Here is a 17537-nt window from a genome sequence, read left to right as displayed (position 1 = left end):
CTTCTTGGACATCATCACAGAAGGAAACCAGAAAAGCCTGATAAACTTTGCTCATTAGATACATCAAGCTTTCTAACAGCTTGCTATTCTTATTTTGACAAGAGCATTGGTGTTTTGTGACCAACTGCTGTTTCTGTGATACGAAAAGGAAGCTCAACAATCTTCGTTTGGAAATTATGCAGTGCAGTGGTGGATTTGTCCAATGTGCCCTCTTCTGAATGCAGATGGGATGTCATCTTTTTGAATGTGCCTCCACCAAATAAGCTCTCTGTACTGGGATGAGATACGCAGTGCTAAAGAACCCTCCCCCCGAGGTTTGCTTATTGCATGCAGGTAATCTATGCTGATGAGTTTTCAGAAATGTTATACATGGTTTGAAACACTGCAGCGTGATATCTGCCCATCCCTTCCTTCTGCATCACGTGCACTTCGGCTCTAATTATTTCATGAACTTAAACTTAGCTGGAAGGGATGCCCTGACAGTCACTATGACTTATGTGTGAACAGGCTCGCCTGAAAAAATATTGTGAACACAGTATATACCATAGAGCAATGACTGTACTCTGCCATGGTCAAATTAGGATAACCATGCTTGATTTCAAGAAATTCTTTGCTCATTCTGTTTGACTCCTCAAATTCATCAAGAATCCACACCGAAGTACAAAACTGGATACGTCCTTATCTCTACTCAGGAGCCAATTACTTCCTTTGTTTGCTCCCAAGAAAGTGCATGGCTACAAGTAGATAAGCAAATAAGTTATGTTATCTCTCAATATGTTCTCTTCCAAGGCAAATGCTAACTATTTCAATGACTTACTTCCAAGCATGCACATTTAGAATGGCAATCTTATGCAAACGTACCTGGGAAAAGGCCCCACTGAACACAACGGGACTTCTCTCCAAGTAAGCATGCTGAGGATTATGCCTTAATCTTGATCACTACTAAATCAATGCTGCCAGAGTACATATTTGCCAGTTCCTCTACAACCGTATGCAAATATATTTCAAAAGGAAAACTGGTAGATACTTTCAGGAAACCACAACATCTAAAGTATTGTGTGTGGTTACAGGACCGCCTTCCCCAACCTGGTGTTCCCCAGATGCTACTAGACTCCAACTCCTATCAGCCCCAGACAGCCTGGGAGTTGGAGTCCAACAGCATGGGAAGGAAAGCAGGTAAGCGTTGGCAGGAAGCACAACCCACTTTAAGTGGACCACCTATATCAGTTCTGCTCTCATACTTTCCAGAATAGAGTAGCAGATGGCAGTCCTATTAAAGCTGCCTGTCCTAAACAGGCTGGCAGCTTTGTTTTCTGCTGTAAGTCATGGTTCTCATTCCGTTTCTATAATCCTGGCAGGAAACAGTGTCATTGGCACCTCTTTATTTTCATAAGAAGCATGGGGAAAGGAGGAAAGACCCACCCCCACCCTCCGGGCCTCTTTCCTCTTGAGCACTAGTGAAGAAAATCAGGCTCTTTCAAGTGATCTAACCCTTAACACACATGCACCCCCTGACATCCTTTCAAGAGCTTTGATGGTCTACTGGAAAGCTTGACACAGACACACACACACCCGATTCCTACATGGTTATCCAAACACACTTCAGTGTTGTCAAAGCCAGAGCCGTCTTTCTCATAGGGCTTAGTGATGCGTAGTGCCAGGGCACCGGCCTCTCAGGGGCACCTCAACAAGTGGGGGAGCTGCGCGGCTTTGCTGGTGGCCTCCCCTTTCCCTGCACGCCTGCCAGCTGTGCGGGCGTGCAGCTTCCCTCCCAAGCCTCTGCGGGGATTGCTCTCCTCCTGAGGAGGCTTGGGAGGGAAGCTGTGCTCTCCTCCAGCGGAGGCTTGGGAGGGGTGCAACTTCACTCCCAAGCCTCTGCGGTGATCGCTCTCCCGCAGTGGCATGGGGGAGAGTTGCCCCCCCCCGGATGGCTGGCAGTGTGCAGCTATGGCCACCCCAACACTACCCGTGGTAATTTGGGGGTGCTGTGCAGATATTTGCACCCCAGCGCCGCATCTGCTAAAGATGGCCCTGGTCAAAGAGTCACACACAAAGCAACTTGCTTATGTTTACATTTTTAAAAAATCACAATATATGCATGGCAGTAGAAAGCAAGGCTAAAAATCCCATGTGCAGCTTCCCCCAATGAAACCGAAAGTACCCTATGCAGCTGAAAAACTAGCCACCATCACAAACCACTTTGCTGGATTCCTAGAAGAGACAGAATTCTACACATGGAAGCCATCTTTGTAGCTCAGGACCCCATTTCCCCCCTTTGCAGGATATTTGTTACCTAGTAACTACCTTCTCGGTAGTGGCACCCGCCCTGTGGAACGCCCTCCCACCAGATGTCAATGAGAAAAAAATAACTACCAAACTTTTAGAAGACATTTAAAGGCAGCTCTGTTTAGGGAAGCTTTTAATGTTTAATAGGTTATTGTATTTTAGTGTTTTGTTGGAAGCCGCCCAGAGTGGCTGAGGAAACCCAGCCAGATGGGCGGGGTATAACTAATAAATTATTATTATTATTATTATTATTATTATTATTATTATTATTAATTATTATTATTGCTAACCCAATGTTCCACTGGCTTCTAACATGGAACAAATTCCACAACAGACTCTATTACATCACCACCCCTATTTTCTCCCAAACCCAGCTCTCTACAAATATTCCCTAGACTAGAACCTTCCCCATCACTAAACAAATGAAAATGCAAAAGTGCTTATGGACATTTTGCTAGCCAGGAAACAAAAATGTGTTGTGAGTCAAAGTGAGTTAAGCTGATGGGAGCAGCCATTGAGGGTGGGATTACCAAAATCAGCACCAAGTAGGGGAATTCCTTCCTTCCCCAGGGCTACCATTATGTAATCTATTCAGGGCTCTAGAATCAGAAAACTATGAGATGACATGAAGAAGAGGAGCCAGATCTGTACTGTCACTTGCATCAGGAGTGTTAACACATTACATTCAATGAGTGTACAATCAGTGTACACATATAGTTGACCTGTATACTCACAGATTTTCAGTCTCTGTACTCAACAGTTGAGCTGTACCAATGAACAACCATGCATTATTTCACACAAACACTTGCACAATTGTAGTGACAGCTCATACCTATGGTCATCATAATGTGTGATGATGAACAATTTGGGAAGAAGTATAATTGGGAAGTAGTTGAATATTTTAACGTGGGGTTATCTTATGTGCATCTTGGTCCCAAGACATCTATAAATAAGCTTATCTTCAACACCAATCCAGTTGATTCCTGCTGATTCCTCTCAAGTTTTACAAGCAGCCATGGCTTCCAAAGCAATTAGATTAGGGATCATGCCAAGCACCAACTGTTTGGGGCAGTTTGAAGGGAAGCTCACTAGGAAGTGTAGCTCAACAAAAGATAGTATGTAGTAGAGGATTAGCAGACAGACTCAGCGCAATCCTATGCACGCTGATTCAGAAATAATCAAGCTGCCTATATCAGATTCCCCCCACTGAATCCTTCCTCCCACTAAAATACTGCATTGAATACTATCTTCTATACCCAAATACTAACCTCAGAAACAAGAATTACCCCATTAAGGCCTTTGACCAAAAGGTAACAAGTGACTTGAGGAGATGAAGCAACACAGATGTTCTCTCCCCTATTTTTGTTTAGTTTCTTTATAAATGATGCCACTTCTGAATTTAATGAGGATGGGTTTTTTTCACCTAGCACTGGCCATGAACTTCTCTAAACATCACTTTGTGACAATGACATGGGTCTCCTATCCTTCTATCATCTCACCTCTAAACTTCACTGGGTCACTTTTGCCATTCAAATCTTTGGAATATGACTAAGCCCTATTAAGTTGTTACTCGTGTGGAGGAGCAACGCGAATACAAAGAAGCCCTTGCCTTTAGTATTTGTCCCCATTGTCACATGGCTGCTTCCCATGTGCTCAGGCCATCTGTCCCACAGGAAGCCCTCTTTCTACTGCTCTGTCCATGGGTCCCATTCACTCATGTAACAAGTGAACTGGGCTTATAATAACAATGTAACTGGCCACTGAGAATAGTATCATAAGTTGGTCATCTCCAGCATTGGCAGTTGGAAAAATATAAAAGGAGGATCAAGCAAGATTATTCCTTGCATAATAAATTCTAACAAAGGGAGCAGGCTCATTGCACAGTATTAAACACTTTTAAAACAGAGTGGAAATAATAGTTATGATTATATGGAACTGAGATATGGTGTTTGCCTGGAGAGAAAGCACTAGAATTTAAAATTAAAAAAATAATCATTTTAGGAGTCCTTGCAGTCTTCTGGTTCTGATGAGACAGAACAAACAGGAATGATTCCAGTCTCCTTGTGTTTATTTAATTATTGGCATAAATGACTTCATCTCCTAGAAGACAGGCTCCTAGAGGTGTGGGCAAATTCACTTAATTCTTTTAAAAAACCAACGACTTACTCCGCTTTCAGTGCCATCTTGATCCAATTACATGGTTTGCCTTTGAATTTTCTTAATGGATTATGGTTCATAGCTGCCAAAATGGTATTTAAATGGCACCTCAGAGGCATTTTTGTGTGGAGAGCTGTGTTCTTATTGACAAATGTTAAGAATGTGCTACGTTATGCATTGATAAAATCCCAGCACAGTTTGAAAAATTAGTTATTTGACTTCCCTACATTTGTTTTAAGGACAGTCCCAGCCCTCCTTTGCTGAGATGGCAACCAATGCCCTGCCCACTCTTTTAGATGTACCATATACGGCAGTGGTATTCAATCAGTGTGCCGTGGCACCCTGGGGTGCCTTGAATGATGGCCAGGGTGCCGCGAGCTATGCTAGCCTCTGCCCCTTTCCTTTCCTTCCCTCCCTCCTCTGATGCCCTCTCATGTTTCTACTTCCCCAAGGCTTGCATGGCTGTTTGTTGCAGCAGCTCTGGCTACAAGCTCACCGGGCAAATGGTACCTCTGGGGCTGGCCATGGGGTGCTGGTTGCCAAGAGCTGAGGCAGCCTTGGAGTAAGCAAGCAAGCAAGCAGGCAGGCAGGCAAGGCAACCCACCCAGCTAGTCCACCAGCCCTTGCTGTTGGGAATGGACAGACAAGTGAGAGACCAGGCACACAGGCAGCTGCTGCCTCCCAAGGTAAGGTGCTGGACATTTGTCTTTGGCCAGTCTCCATTGGGCCACTAAGGCTGGGGGCATCCTCTTCCCAGGCCTTTGTTGGGCAGTGTGAGGAGACACTTCTCTATGGGGCAGCGGGGGGGGGGAGTTCAGAGACCAGGGATGGCAGCAGCGGCTGCCCAGAGGACTCTCAATGAGAGGAGGCTGAGGGAACAGTCCACAAGGGAAGGTGTTCAAAAAAGGGTGAGAGACTGCCAGCTATGCAGGCAAGGGATGACGTAACTGGACTCTTGAGCCCCAAAGGGGTGCCAAGGGAGCCATGGACTGAAAAAGGTTGAAAACTTTTGCTACATGGGAAAGTGCCTTTTGACTGACATTTCTGCATCCGTAGGGAGAAAACAACTGGACATTCCATACTACCTACTCTTCTTTCTTAATTTTGAGGGCAAATGCAGAATAACTTTCTTCTTCAATTGTTAAAAATATGGCAAACACTGGTTAAAGCAGAAGAAAATAAAATATTTATTGGCCAGCAAAAATGAGATTAATTTAACAGAGGCCACCTTTGCTCTGGCAGATGCAAAGCAGTGGCAAACATTTTCTGATTACTATATAGCCAAACTCCAGTTTGGACACCTGTTTTGAGTGCTACTTGACAAAGGATTGAACTAGTGAAATGCTTATTTTAGGCTGCAATGACACTTATCTGGGAGTAAGACCCACTGAACTCAGTAGAGCCTTTCTCTTAGTAGACATTGCACTGTTAATGAGCTATATGCACACTTAAAAGTATTTAACATGATTACATTCTTGTGTTATTTTCTTGTTATTATTGATTCCTTCTTATTAAGATTTACAGGTTTTTGTATGTTTGCTTTTTGTTTTTACCAATTGGTTTTTATTGTATGCTTGTAGTTAATTTTTCTTATTATTATTTTGGCATTATGGCCAATGGCCGAAACAAAGAAAGCACAACCCAACTGAATATTCACACAACACATCTTTAGCCTCTTGCCATGAAGAGCAATTAATTCTTTCCAGCATATTTCTGACTTCTAATGGATATACTAGGTAAATGCTCTGCTAACATGCTTGCATGCTTCCCATTTTTTAATTATGATGCACAAACGATAACCTATGTACAATTCTACTACTTGCTGCAATTTCACACCTTGAAAAAACACTGGGTTGGCACTAACAGCACAACCCTACTCATGTCTATTAAGAAGTAAACCCCACTGCTTTCAATGGGACTTATTCCCGGTAAGTGGGTATAGGATTGCATCTTAAGTGTATTATAAAGCTACTAGCTTCAATACACTGACCTTTTAGCTATTTCAACTAATGTTACTTGATTAGTGGTAGACATAGATCATGCCCACAAAAAGGCTACTTGGCATCAAACGAAGAGAAAGCTACTAAAAGCTAGAGATGATGATGGGAAATACATGCACTATGAACATCCTTTTCAAACGGCTTCATTAAAACAGTCAGAAAAGAATCGCAATTGCACAATGAAGCCCAAAAAAGACATCAGAAGGCAGCAAATGAACAAAAAGGGTCCTCAGCATCTACAATAAATCACTTGTATTGGAAGATACAAGATAAGGAGTCCCATCATATCTGGAATATGCTGGAACAGCTCTTAAAAGATGATAGAGAATTAATTTACAAAATACCTAAAGTAGGGTCCTTCAGTGTTTTTATTCACATCTTCTACCCACTTAGCTACATTATATTCTGTTTTGAACCATGGGCTTAAATACCTGCAAAAAGCAATGGAAGGAACAGAGAAAGCAGAAGAAGAATAAAGAAATATCTGGTAACACACAGCAGCATAAGCTCAGTTTGGCTGTTTTACATCCTCCAAATGCCAAGGATTGTCTTAAATAAATCAGTGTGGAAGTTGGGTGAAGAAAATCCGAGCCACAGGGGTTCAAAATGAATTCCCTTGGAAGTGGAGGCTTACATTTGCAATTTACTTTTGCCTTGAGAGAGAGAACTACCCATCTCTTAAATCTCTAAATCTCGGTCTGGATGCAAACAGACTTAGAAGCACTGAATCTGCCCAGTGGGGAAGTACGCAAGAGACAGGTGCTGCAGCAACTGCCCTTCCAAAGTGAGGACTACTTTAATCTCTTCTAAGCACCTCCTGAAAGCTTCAGGCAAGTCATTTTGTCTCAGTGCTGTGTCTTTAACCTAACTTATACAGTGAGCAAATGTTCTCTGCCTTGCACCACAGGTCAAGAGTACATAAATATAGGCAGACCACCTTGGATACTTGCAGGGTGATCTGAGAAAAGGCAACTAAGAAATGGGTCCCTCTTTTACACCAGGGGCCGAACATTATGGTCTTGGGGACTCTTTCACGTCCACGGTTGCAAATAAACCCGGTCCTGCCAGTTAAATGACAGGAAATGTTACTGACTTGCAGTCACATGTGGGTTCTTTGGTGCACGTAAGTCTGCCTAAAACACAAGAAGCTGTTTTTGCATTGCAGCACAAGCTGTGGACCCAGAGGCTCACCACACACTGCCCTTTCTTCACGTTGCTGGCAATACGTGGAAGACCGTGGTGAGATGCAGAAACAGATTATTCTGTGTGGTGAGCTGCTGCACACACAAAACAGCTGCCATGTGGTAGCAATCTACCGGACAGAACTGTTCGGCCTACTGTCCTCTGCACACTTGCATGGGAATAATTCCCAGTTAACTCATGGGGTTTACTTCTGAGTAGCCTTTGTTTGCAGCACAAAGACTGGGCTGCCCTACACTTGTGACTCTTATAAGCTGGGCAACTTGAATATAGCCTTGCATGGATCCTTCCATCTGCTTCCCAAAGCCCAGTCCTGGTCAACGCTATGTGCAAGACATTTCTTACAGTATTTAATAAAAAAAAATCCAGACTGAACCTAACAACCATTGTTTTATCAATGGAAAGTATATTCTACTTTGTCCTCTCTTTGCAGCACAGATTACATGAGTACTTGTTTGATAACATTTACTACTGCTACATTAATACGGCTGCCTGTTTAAAAAGTCAATGAAGTGCAGGGACAAAGTGACAACGCCAATGTCGTGTAGTGGTTAGATCATTGGGACTAGATTGGGAGGGAGCTAGGCTCAAATTCCCCCTCACCCAGAAAGCTCACTATGTGACCTTGGGCCAGGCACTGTCAGCCTAACCTATCTCACAGGGTTGTCTTTAGGATGAAATGGGTGGTGGAGGCGGGAGAAATATGTGTGCCACTTTGGGCTCTTTGAAGGAAAGATGGGGCATTAATTATATGCAATAAATATGCTTCATAAATTACTTTTAAATCCACCTACAGCTGACACTAAGCCAGAGACTCCATGACCTTGCTACTGCTGCAAGGTATAGCATATTAAATGACACCATGTAATCTGACTCTGGAGAATGTCAGGATTTATTTTATAGAAAAACAATTTTTCAGGTCTTCACAATCGTGGAGAAAAATGCACTGCTACCCTCAGTGGAATCTCAATAGGGCTTCCAGAGAGAAGGGCAGGAAAAAACAACACCGCCAACTTCCTCTTTGCCACCTTCCCCAACCCATTAGTCTCTGTTTATCAATGTGTATCTCACAATCTACACCAATCTTCCCATTTCACTAAGCCACTAGGCGGCAATGTTTTGGGTGAACCATTTCTAACTTGTGTTGAACGTGGGCTTTCAATAGAAATAAAAATCAGATGGTGAATTTATTATATCCAATAATCAAACATTGTTTGCATCATTCTGTCTAAGCTGCGTAACTCTCCCACCCACTCACCCCAACCACATAAGCACAGGCATCGCTTTAATTCTCTATCAGCTGTAATTGCTTCTAATTAGTCTACTTACTTTCAACAGCAAGTTGAAAACTAGGAGTGCTTTATGTTTTCCATCTCGGTTCCTAATTAAAAAGTAAAAGTTCAAAGCACAGCCGCAAGACAAATTTGCTAGCGAAGCAATGGGCTCATGGGCAAGACATTATGCGCTGGTTCTTATCTTGCAGTTTTAGTGGGCTTGTGTGAGAGCAAATGACAAACCTTTAACCTACACTTTTTATTGTAAAGGCTCGTTTGGTAACCATGAAGCACTCCTGATCTGGATTTTACAATGAGAAAAGAGAAAGTTATCACGGCAACAAAGCATGCAACGGTTGTACAAGACTTTTGAGGCTTCTTCGCACCAAGTACACACACTTCAGCTTCTATTATTTCTGAGCAACCTGAAACGGTAGCTTTTAACATCATGCCAGGTTGCAGAATGAAACCAAGAGGGGCAGAGCAATCTCTGTGGGGGTTAACTGTGCATCAGTCATCATTGATATAGTATAACCCATCAGATCAAATGGTAAAACTTTGCTTAAAATGAAAAAGAAACAACTTCTTAAGCCTACCAAACTTAAAACCAGTGGCTTGATTTGGCTTGCAGCACAACATGCAACAATGCAGAAGTCCCAGGTCTTATAAGACTGGGGGGCAGGGGGGATTACACACATCAGGCCAGCAAGGAGGAGGGCTTAGCTAGCGCTGCCATCAGCAATCAAAGGCGGGTTTGGGGGTATTTTGCCACAGTGATACTTTTGGGAAGAAACTTTTAATGGGATAAAAATAAAAAAAAAGTTGCCCCAAGTGGAAGGGCACTTAGGACTGACCTGTGATCCCGATCCCTTGTCTGGGGGTGGTGAGAACCCCTGTGGCTTATGCCTTGGGGTGGGATTTGGTTGGTGTGGGAAAGCCCAGGCTCAGAAGCATGGGATGTTCTGCTGCAAAAACACAATATATAATAGGGGTGGGGAAAATCTAAGCCAAAGTTTATATCATTTATAACAATGAGGAAGATGCACACCTATAGAGGCAAAGTTAGTACAAATGAACAATGCAATGGCTACCCGGGAAAGGAGTTCACTGGGACATGCTTTAACACATGCTCCTATGCCAACACTCAGGGTCTTGGTGTTAATAGTCAAAACTGTTGTTCTACCCATTTAAGTCTGCAGAAAACTCTGGAACGTTAATGTCTCATCTTTGCAAAACTATGGAAGTAACACAAACTTTACTGGGCCAGTAGGAAAATAGCCCCACAGAAATTGTCAACTACAGACGTTCTCTTTTGCTCCACTTACACAATACCATGCAAGCAAAACAGCCGCTTGGTCTGCTTTGTGTAACACTGATCTTAGGGACAAATATGGCAATAAAACTATGCATTTCCAGCAGTCATTAATCAACTCCTCTAAAGGGATCAGGACCAGGGTTTGTTTTGTCCCCCATTACCACCAAGACCAGTATGCTTTAATGGCTCTGTAGCCTTGGGGAGTGGTCATCTTATATCCATGTAGTTAACATTTCACCAGGAATGCTGCAATGGACAGCAGCACAGAGACGCCAGTTCTCCAGATATTGACAACTTCTCTTTTGGCTCATTTTGGATGTCATTTGCATTCAGATCACACTACTTCACAGGTTGTGGCAAGCACATGAACACATAAAATATACGTTGCCACACGCGGCTTGTTCGTTCCGTACAGCATGTATCAGTAGATGGCATTGCACAAACAAAGCAAACTGTTTTAAGCAAGTCTTATTTAGCAATGCGTAGTTCTCTAACGAAAGTATATACAGTGGTGCCTCGCAAGACAAAATTCGTACCGCGAGTCTTTTCGTCTTGCGATGTTTTTCGTCTTGCGAAGCACGGTCCATCGCAACTGCGCCTCTTCAAGCGGCTTTAAGAAAAAAGCGAACAAACTCGCAAGACGTTTTCGTCTTGCGAAGCAAGCCCATAGGGAAATTCGTCTAGCGAAGCAACGCAAAAACCGAAAAACCCTTTCGTCTAGCGAGTTTTTCGTCTTGCGAGGCATTCGTCTTGCGGGGCACCACTGTAGCTGAAAGTAATACGAAACTTCCAAGCAAATTAACACATAGGAAAGCATCGTCCTTTTACAGAGAAAGGCTTCCTGAACTCCTGGCACCTTGTGAAACTAAAAGTGTTATCCAATGTTATTCAAACTAATTTACTAAAATGTGCATCTAGTGGGATACAAACCATACCCAGAATTAGGAAAGAACCAGATAACAGAAATTGAGGTAAACTATGTTGTATATATATTTATCTTGCAGAATGCTACACCAGGGTAGCCAACCCTCCAGAGCTTGCTAGACTACAATCCCCATCACCCATGACCACTGGCCATGTACTCTTGGGCTGATGGGGGTTGTAGTCCAACAACATATGTAAGGTAACATGTTGGCTGCTCCTGCTGATTAGGTAGAGAAGTTTACTGTGGAATATAGCAGATGATTTCCACTGTGTCCTTGACAGGTCTCCCTGAATAACATTTGCCCTAAATGTGAAAGTTAGAATCGTACATTTTGAAACCTTACATCTGAACTCTGCATTAGTGCTGCCATCTAAATCTCTTCTCCCCATTTCCCCCAGTTGCAAGATGGCTTTAAATATCCACTTTCATTGGTAAGTGAAACACACCTGGATGTCAAATCAGGGACTTTCTTCCCATGCAGATTAACAGGCAGCAGTAAACAGGTGTGGGGAATAGTGCAGCACACAAAGGTGAGAAGGTGTGGGGCTTCTAGTTAACCGGGGGGAGGGGGGGGAGACAAAACTGCGATGGGAAAGCCTGCTTCACAGCCCATCCTGCTAAGGAGAATGCATTTAACAAGCTAGAAGTACTTCTTAGGGCCAAGCTAGATGTGATGTTAAACAGATCATTGTCTCTTGTGTTTGCTCCCCTTTAAAGTAGCAGCCATGGGAGTGGGGGAGAAAGTCTGGACTGGGACCGCAGTGCAGGCAAATGGGTGATTAACCCTTCAACCCTGCACAGCTTTGCCAACAACATAAAAACCCTTCGCCCTGGTTCCTTTCCTCTCCTCCCCAAGGTGACACTGAAGCATCTCCGGAGGGGAGATTGACAGATATGCAGATGGGAGGTGTGAGGATTTCCATTGGGGAAATGGTGCAAGGGGAGACACCCCCCCCCCCCCGGTTTCTTGCTGACACTGCCCAAAATCTGCCCTGAAGCCAAATAATAGACTTTAAAAAGAAACTTATGGAGGAGCTTGTTACCACTGGTACATATTGCCTAGGTGAGGAGGGGAATAGGCGTATTTTCAAAAACAAAAGCAACTGTTAAAAACACATGGTCAAAATAAAAACCTGTTGCCACACCATTTAATAATCAGTACTTTCAGTGAGTCTAGAAGCCTTCTGGTTCAAATATGTAGCAGAACAGAAATAGTTGGATAGTGTTTCTGTATTTGTTTTCAACTACAAGGTCAAACTTACTCAGTGGAATTAGACCGTGGCCTAAATCTTTTGCCTTTGACTTTCTTCCTGTTGCCGCCTATATTACCTGAAATAAGACCAAAGGATAAGTCAGTGGAAAACAATATGATGGAACCAAGGAAAGTAGCATGCTAGAAGTCATTTGCATTGACTTTTATTCTCCCTTTCTTTCTCCACCACCATGAAGTAGTAATACGACCTACCTGCAGATACAAGGGACTGAACGTAAGACTTTATATGTGCAAAGCATGTACTCTAACTCTGGCATTGTAGATATGGCTGCAGCATGCTGGTTGACAGCACCTACTTTGCAATGGTTGTGAATACTGCTGACGCGATGGTCATTCTCACCTTGCCATGAGTTACTCCTGGGTCGCCCATTCTGACAGATGTCCGAAAGGTTCTTTGCATCTTGGATTCTTTCACTCCATGAATGAGATAATCCGTTTGACCTGGAGTAAATGGCAAGACTTGCATGAGCTGGCTGGTTTGGGTACATAAAGCACCTATTAAGGATATTATTCATGAACTTTTAAGTTGAGGATTACTTAAAGGTCTGTTTACAATACCCAAAATGTCTGCCTAAATCAGCAGTCCATGAAAAGTCCAGTTAAGCTTCACTTCTGCTCCTACAACTGTTCCTAAATCTATTCATTCCCTAAAATAGTGTGCACATTACTACATATCTACTCAGGACACATTCATAAACCCATTTCTAATTGAATTTCTAAGGGCATCTATTTAACATGTCCCATTTTCAGATTCTAGACCTTTCTAGTTATGTTAGTCTATGTGGGATATCTCATTTATTTGCCAGACAAGGATGACTGTCAAATAATTTGGCAGGCTCATGAACACAATGGCAGGTGAGAGGCTGCATTATTGCACTCAGAGGTGCAAATATTTGGATGTTGGGTCATCACTGGTGCCTTTACAACTGGCTCAGAGGAGATGTGTACACAGGTCGTCTAGAAACAAAAGAAGAAAGCAAGTTTCTCCTACACCCGGCAGAAGTGCAACCTAGTCCTTCTCCTTTCCCACTTGGTTTCTTCAGACCAGGCTTCTCCAACCAGGTGTCCTCTAAATGTTTCGGACTACAACTCCCATCAGCCCCAGCCAGCATGGTTGTTGATGAAGGATGATGGGAGTTGATGTCCAAAAGCTCTGGAGGTCACCAAATTAAGGAAGGCCAAATTAGAGGGTCAAGCTTGGAGCAGCAGCAGGATCTTGCAAGGGAGAAAATGATTTATTCCTTTCCCAGGTTGCGTTCTCTCTGTCCATCTTGTTTCCCCAGAGGAAAACTAAGCTGGAAGAGACTTACTTTCTCATGTAAGTTCTGGAACTCAAACCTGCTTATGAAGCTCATTCTCTGAGATGGCTTATGCAAACCTGGTTAAATCCTAGGTTTTGCACATCCACACAAAAAAACACATTATCCCAATTTCATCTGTCCTGCCACTTGATTTTTTTAAAAATGTATTATTTAATTTGACAAAAATGATATTCCAATTGAACCACTGAGCAGTATATAAGATATATTAAAATCATCAATAAAAAGTTGTAAGTTCAAAAAATAATTAAAACTGACAGTGAAAGAGATTAAAACATGTCAGTGTTGCGTTCACAAAGTAAAGGAAGGATTGAACTCTGGTTAATAAGAATATACACAGAGACTTGAACCAGCAAGACTCTGGGAAGGGTGCGTATAATTGTGTCTCTCTGTGCCTGTCTGTTTCTGCAGCCCCCTGGCCCAGGCCGTTTTTATTCACAAAAGAACTTTTTACAGAGTGTTCGTAAGAACCAATCAGATTTCTTCTGAGCATTTCCACAAACCCACGTGGGGACAAATTAAACTACTAAAACTAATTAAGCACAAATATTCCCGGGGCAAACAAAGAACAGAACTACAAAGAAGAGGATCTGGCAACCCCGGAGGTAATAAACAATCAATACATATGATAAGGAGGGTGGCCAGGAGGACAGCGACCATTATCACCTTAATGTGAGATCTGCTTCCTAGCCCTAAGATTAAGATCCTACATCAAATAAACTTGCCCACTGTCTTGGATGACCCAGGACGCCTGCCTGGCTAAGCAACTGGGCTGTGTACGTGACTTCTCAGGCAAGAGAGATGGACAGTAGAGAAATGGCCAGAGATGCAGAGGCATGGATTGATCAAGAATCATATCAAAATAGTTTAAACCCAGTCAACGCAATGCTTTCATTGCTGACACAGATGGCTTACTCTATATCTGTTATAATTCCTCATAGCAATCCCACCTGATCACTACATCTCTGGATATTTGCACTCCTACAGTTAGGATCTATGTGCCTGGATAGACTTGCCTAAACTACTTAAATTTTTTTAACAAAATTTATATAGATCGTAGATAAGCATCCTTTATACCTTAGAACCTTTTCTCTTGCATAAATAAGACAAAATGGCATGGGTTGGATCCAACCAAAGTCAGCTGAACCTGACTTTGAAATCAAGTGGTGTTAATTTAAGCCATGACTAACTTGTCCCATTGATTTTGACTGAACCCAGCCCCATATTTCTCTTGCTTTTTCTAATCTTTTTTCCCTGTGCAATTTTTTTATTAATAAAATATGTAAGATATGAAGGACTGCATCCAACAGAACTTTCCCCCCTCCTCATTAGTCCAACTATTGTAGTCTGAAAATTTTGTGACGGTAAATTTCCTGCCTGATACTAAGCACCCATAATATAGGCCATGCCAGTTTTAAACTTAGCTAGCTTTATAGGTAACTGACAAGAGATACTCTTTGTCCTAATGTAGACAGACCTTAAGAGTTTCATACCATTATACAGTAAAGAACAAACAAGTGGTTGAAATGAGGAATCAATGGAAATGGGGGGGGGGGATGACACATAACATTATACAATGGAATTTAAGCAATGCCCATTTTAAAAGTCAAGCTTCATAGAATGAACAAAATTTTGCTCCCTAAATAAGACAAAATATCAGGAAAATTGTTTTCCAAAAATTCTGTTATATTTAGGCATTCAAGAAGTTCAACTGCAGATGGATATGCAGCTTTGAAGATTATTCTCAGAAAAATCAACATTTTAATCCTTCCACAAACATAAACCCTCAGTCAAGAAACTGGATGTTGACTTAGGAGTTACTTTTCAAGTTGACATCTGCCATGCAAAAATTAAAGAGAATCTCACAAAGGTATAAAAACCCTCAGTATTACACAGACATTGGCATCGGCATTACATATGCATCACTAAGCTACTACATTCACAACTTTGAATCTGAGGAGCAAATTTCCTCTGTTTCTTTTCAGTTTCTCATTTGAAAACCACCAAAAGCGTGAATGATCTTTAAAAAGAAAAAAAGGGGGGAAATGATGGTTCACAAAATAGCCTGTCCATTATTAGTATTATTACATGGCAGAATTATTGTTTTTTTGTGTGAAAGCCTTCTAAGATGCTTGAGGGGCGAAAGCAATTCCATAATAAATCTCTCCATGCTAAAAGATAGAAAAAAAGGTTTACAGATCAAAGTGACCTTGTTAACTTCATGAACTATTAAATGCACCATGATGTGTGTGTCATTTCAAAATGGTGCATATGCCTTTCTTCAGCAGACAGAGCAATGGACAGCCCATTGCCTCATGTCATGCACAAAGCTCCAGATCCATAACAGAGCTCCATGTACATGTCCACTGCATTTCCTTTCACAGAAGAGGGCAATATATATTTGCTCACCCTGGATGCGTCATGCTCCAGAGACATTGGATTGGGGATTAAATCTGGCGGAATCAAGGTGTCGGCAGTGATTCTATGGCCTGACCACAACAATCCTGCCTCCACGAATAATTGGTTGTAATAGTGAAGGGCACAGCCCACATGGCGGTGTAGCAGCTTCTCACACACTCCAACCCTGCTGCTGCAACCCTGGCCAAAATGCATGGGAAGCCACGCAAAAAACTTTGTGCCACGCCTACAGGGATCTACATCACAAGCTGGTTCACCCGCAAGGGTGGCTGTGTACGTAAATCAGGCCTTCCTTGGTCAGTAAAAAGAGAGAAATGCAAGATGGAAATGCCAGATTTGGCAACATACGAAAGAACAAAAAGGCAGGGCAAACTAGTGATAAAATACAACACTTCTAACATTTCTATTACCGTAATTCATTAATGTTATAACAGTTAATGAAAGTACAGCATCCCCCTTCTTTGATTACTTCATCGTAATCTCAAATTCATGGCAATTTGGGTACAGTGTTTTGCTTGAGTAGGAGCTAGGACACTTTATAAGCAGCAAAACAAGGCACTTCCAAGCAGAAGGAGATGGCTATCAGAACTGAGGATCTGATTTATCTGTGGAGCTACAAAGCCCACCCACCCACCCACTCACTCCACCAATATAATTTGTCGGAGTTTTGGATCCCCAAAGAAGTGCGCTTGAAAAGAGAGGATACAACTAGTCAGTAATCAAAGACCGAAGGGGGTCACTTTAAACACACACACACACAAAGTCCACAAAAGGAAGGAAAGAAGTAATCAAACCTGCTGCAAAACAATGAAAGGTTCTGACTAATGGAATAATGTGTGATGGAACAGGTAGAAATCTGAAAATGCGACAGAAAAGCAGACCTCTTCTTAGAACTAGATGCAGAGTTTGTGCTGACTCCAGGCGGCATGTCGCTATAAAAGGAGTCGGCCTCACCAGGCTTTTTTACATAATCTCCCTGAGGGATTTGTCTAAAGCATAATGAACATTTTCAAGTCAGAAACACACTGAAGGTTAAAAAACACAAAAAACACATGCATATTCCAAATGTATGTATATATATGTATATGTATATATATGTAAATAAATACACACTCATATACATATACATATATATATATATAGCACAGGAAAAAGCTTAGAAAGGAGACCATGAAAAGTTATTACATAACTATATAAATAAGAGAGAATGGCTACCTGAGAAAACAGGCTTACATTCTGTAATGGGGAAATGCATTCCCTGAGATACTTAAAAGTCTAATTAAGATATGCACCCATTACAGAGTGTGTTTTGCTTAATAGGCCTAAAGGCAACAAGATTGAACAATTTGATTTAAGAGACACTCAGGAGT

General features: G+C 42.2%; 1 protein-coding gene across 4 annotated transcripts in view; it reads right to left on the bottom strand.

Moving 5' to 3' along the window:
- ADAM22 (ADAM metallopeptidase domain 22) overlaps nucleotides 1–17537 on the bottom strand; it is a 126730-nt gene that overhangs the window by 12562 nt on the left and 96631 nt on the right. For 2 of the 4 annotated variants that reach the window (XM_083467399.1, XM_083467400.1), the window contains exons 27-30: nucleotides 16962–17156; nucleotides 12771–12871; nucleotides 12420–12486; nucleotides 9172–9218 (exon numbers count right to left, since the gene is read on the bottom strand). In XM_083467399.1, the coding sequence (XP_083323525.1) occupies nucleotides 9172–9218; nucleotides 12420–12486; nucleotides 12771–12871; nucleotides 16962–17156 (410 nt within the window). Of the gene's footprint in view, nucleotides 1–6787; nucleotides 6875–9171; nucleotides 9219–9771; nucleotides 9883–12419; nucleotides 12487–12770; nucleotides 12872–16961; nucleotides 17157–17537 lie in introns of all 4 variants that reach the window. The other 2 variants (XM_083467398.1, XM_083467401.1) reach the window with 2 other exon arrangements.

This window comes from Podarcis liolepis (genome assembly GCF_965112155.1).
Source record: "Podarcis liolepis genome assembly, chromosome: 12".
NCBI lineage: Eukaryota > Metazoa > Chordata > Lepidosauria > Squamata > Lacertidae > Podarcis > Podarcis liolepis.
The sequence above is the reverse complement of the archived record's forward strand: the minus strand, read 5'-3'. Positions and strand labels throughout refer to the sequence as shown.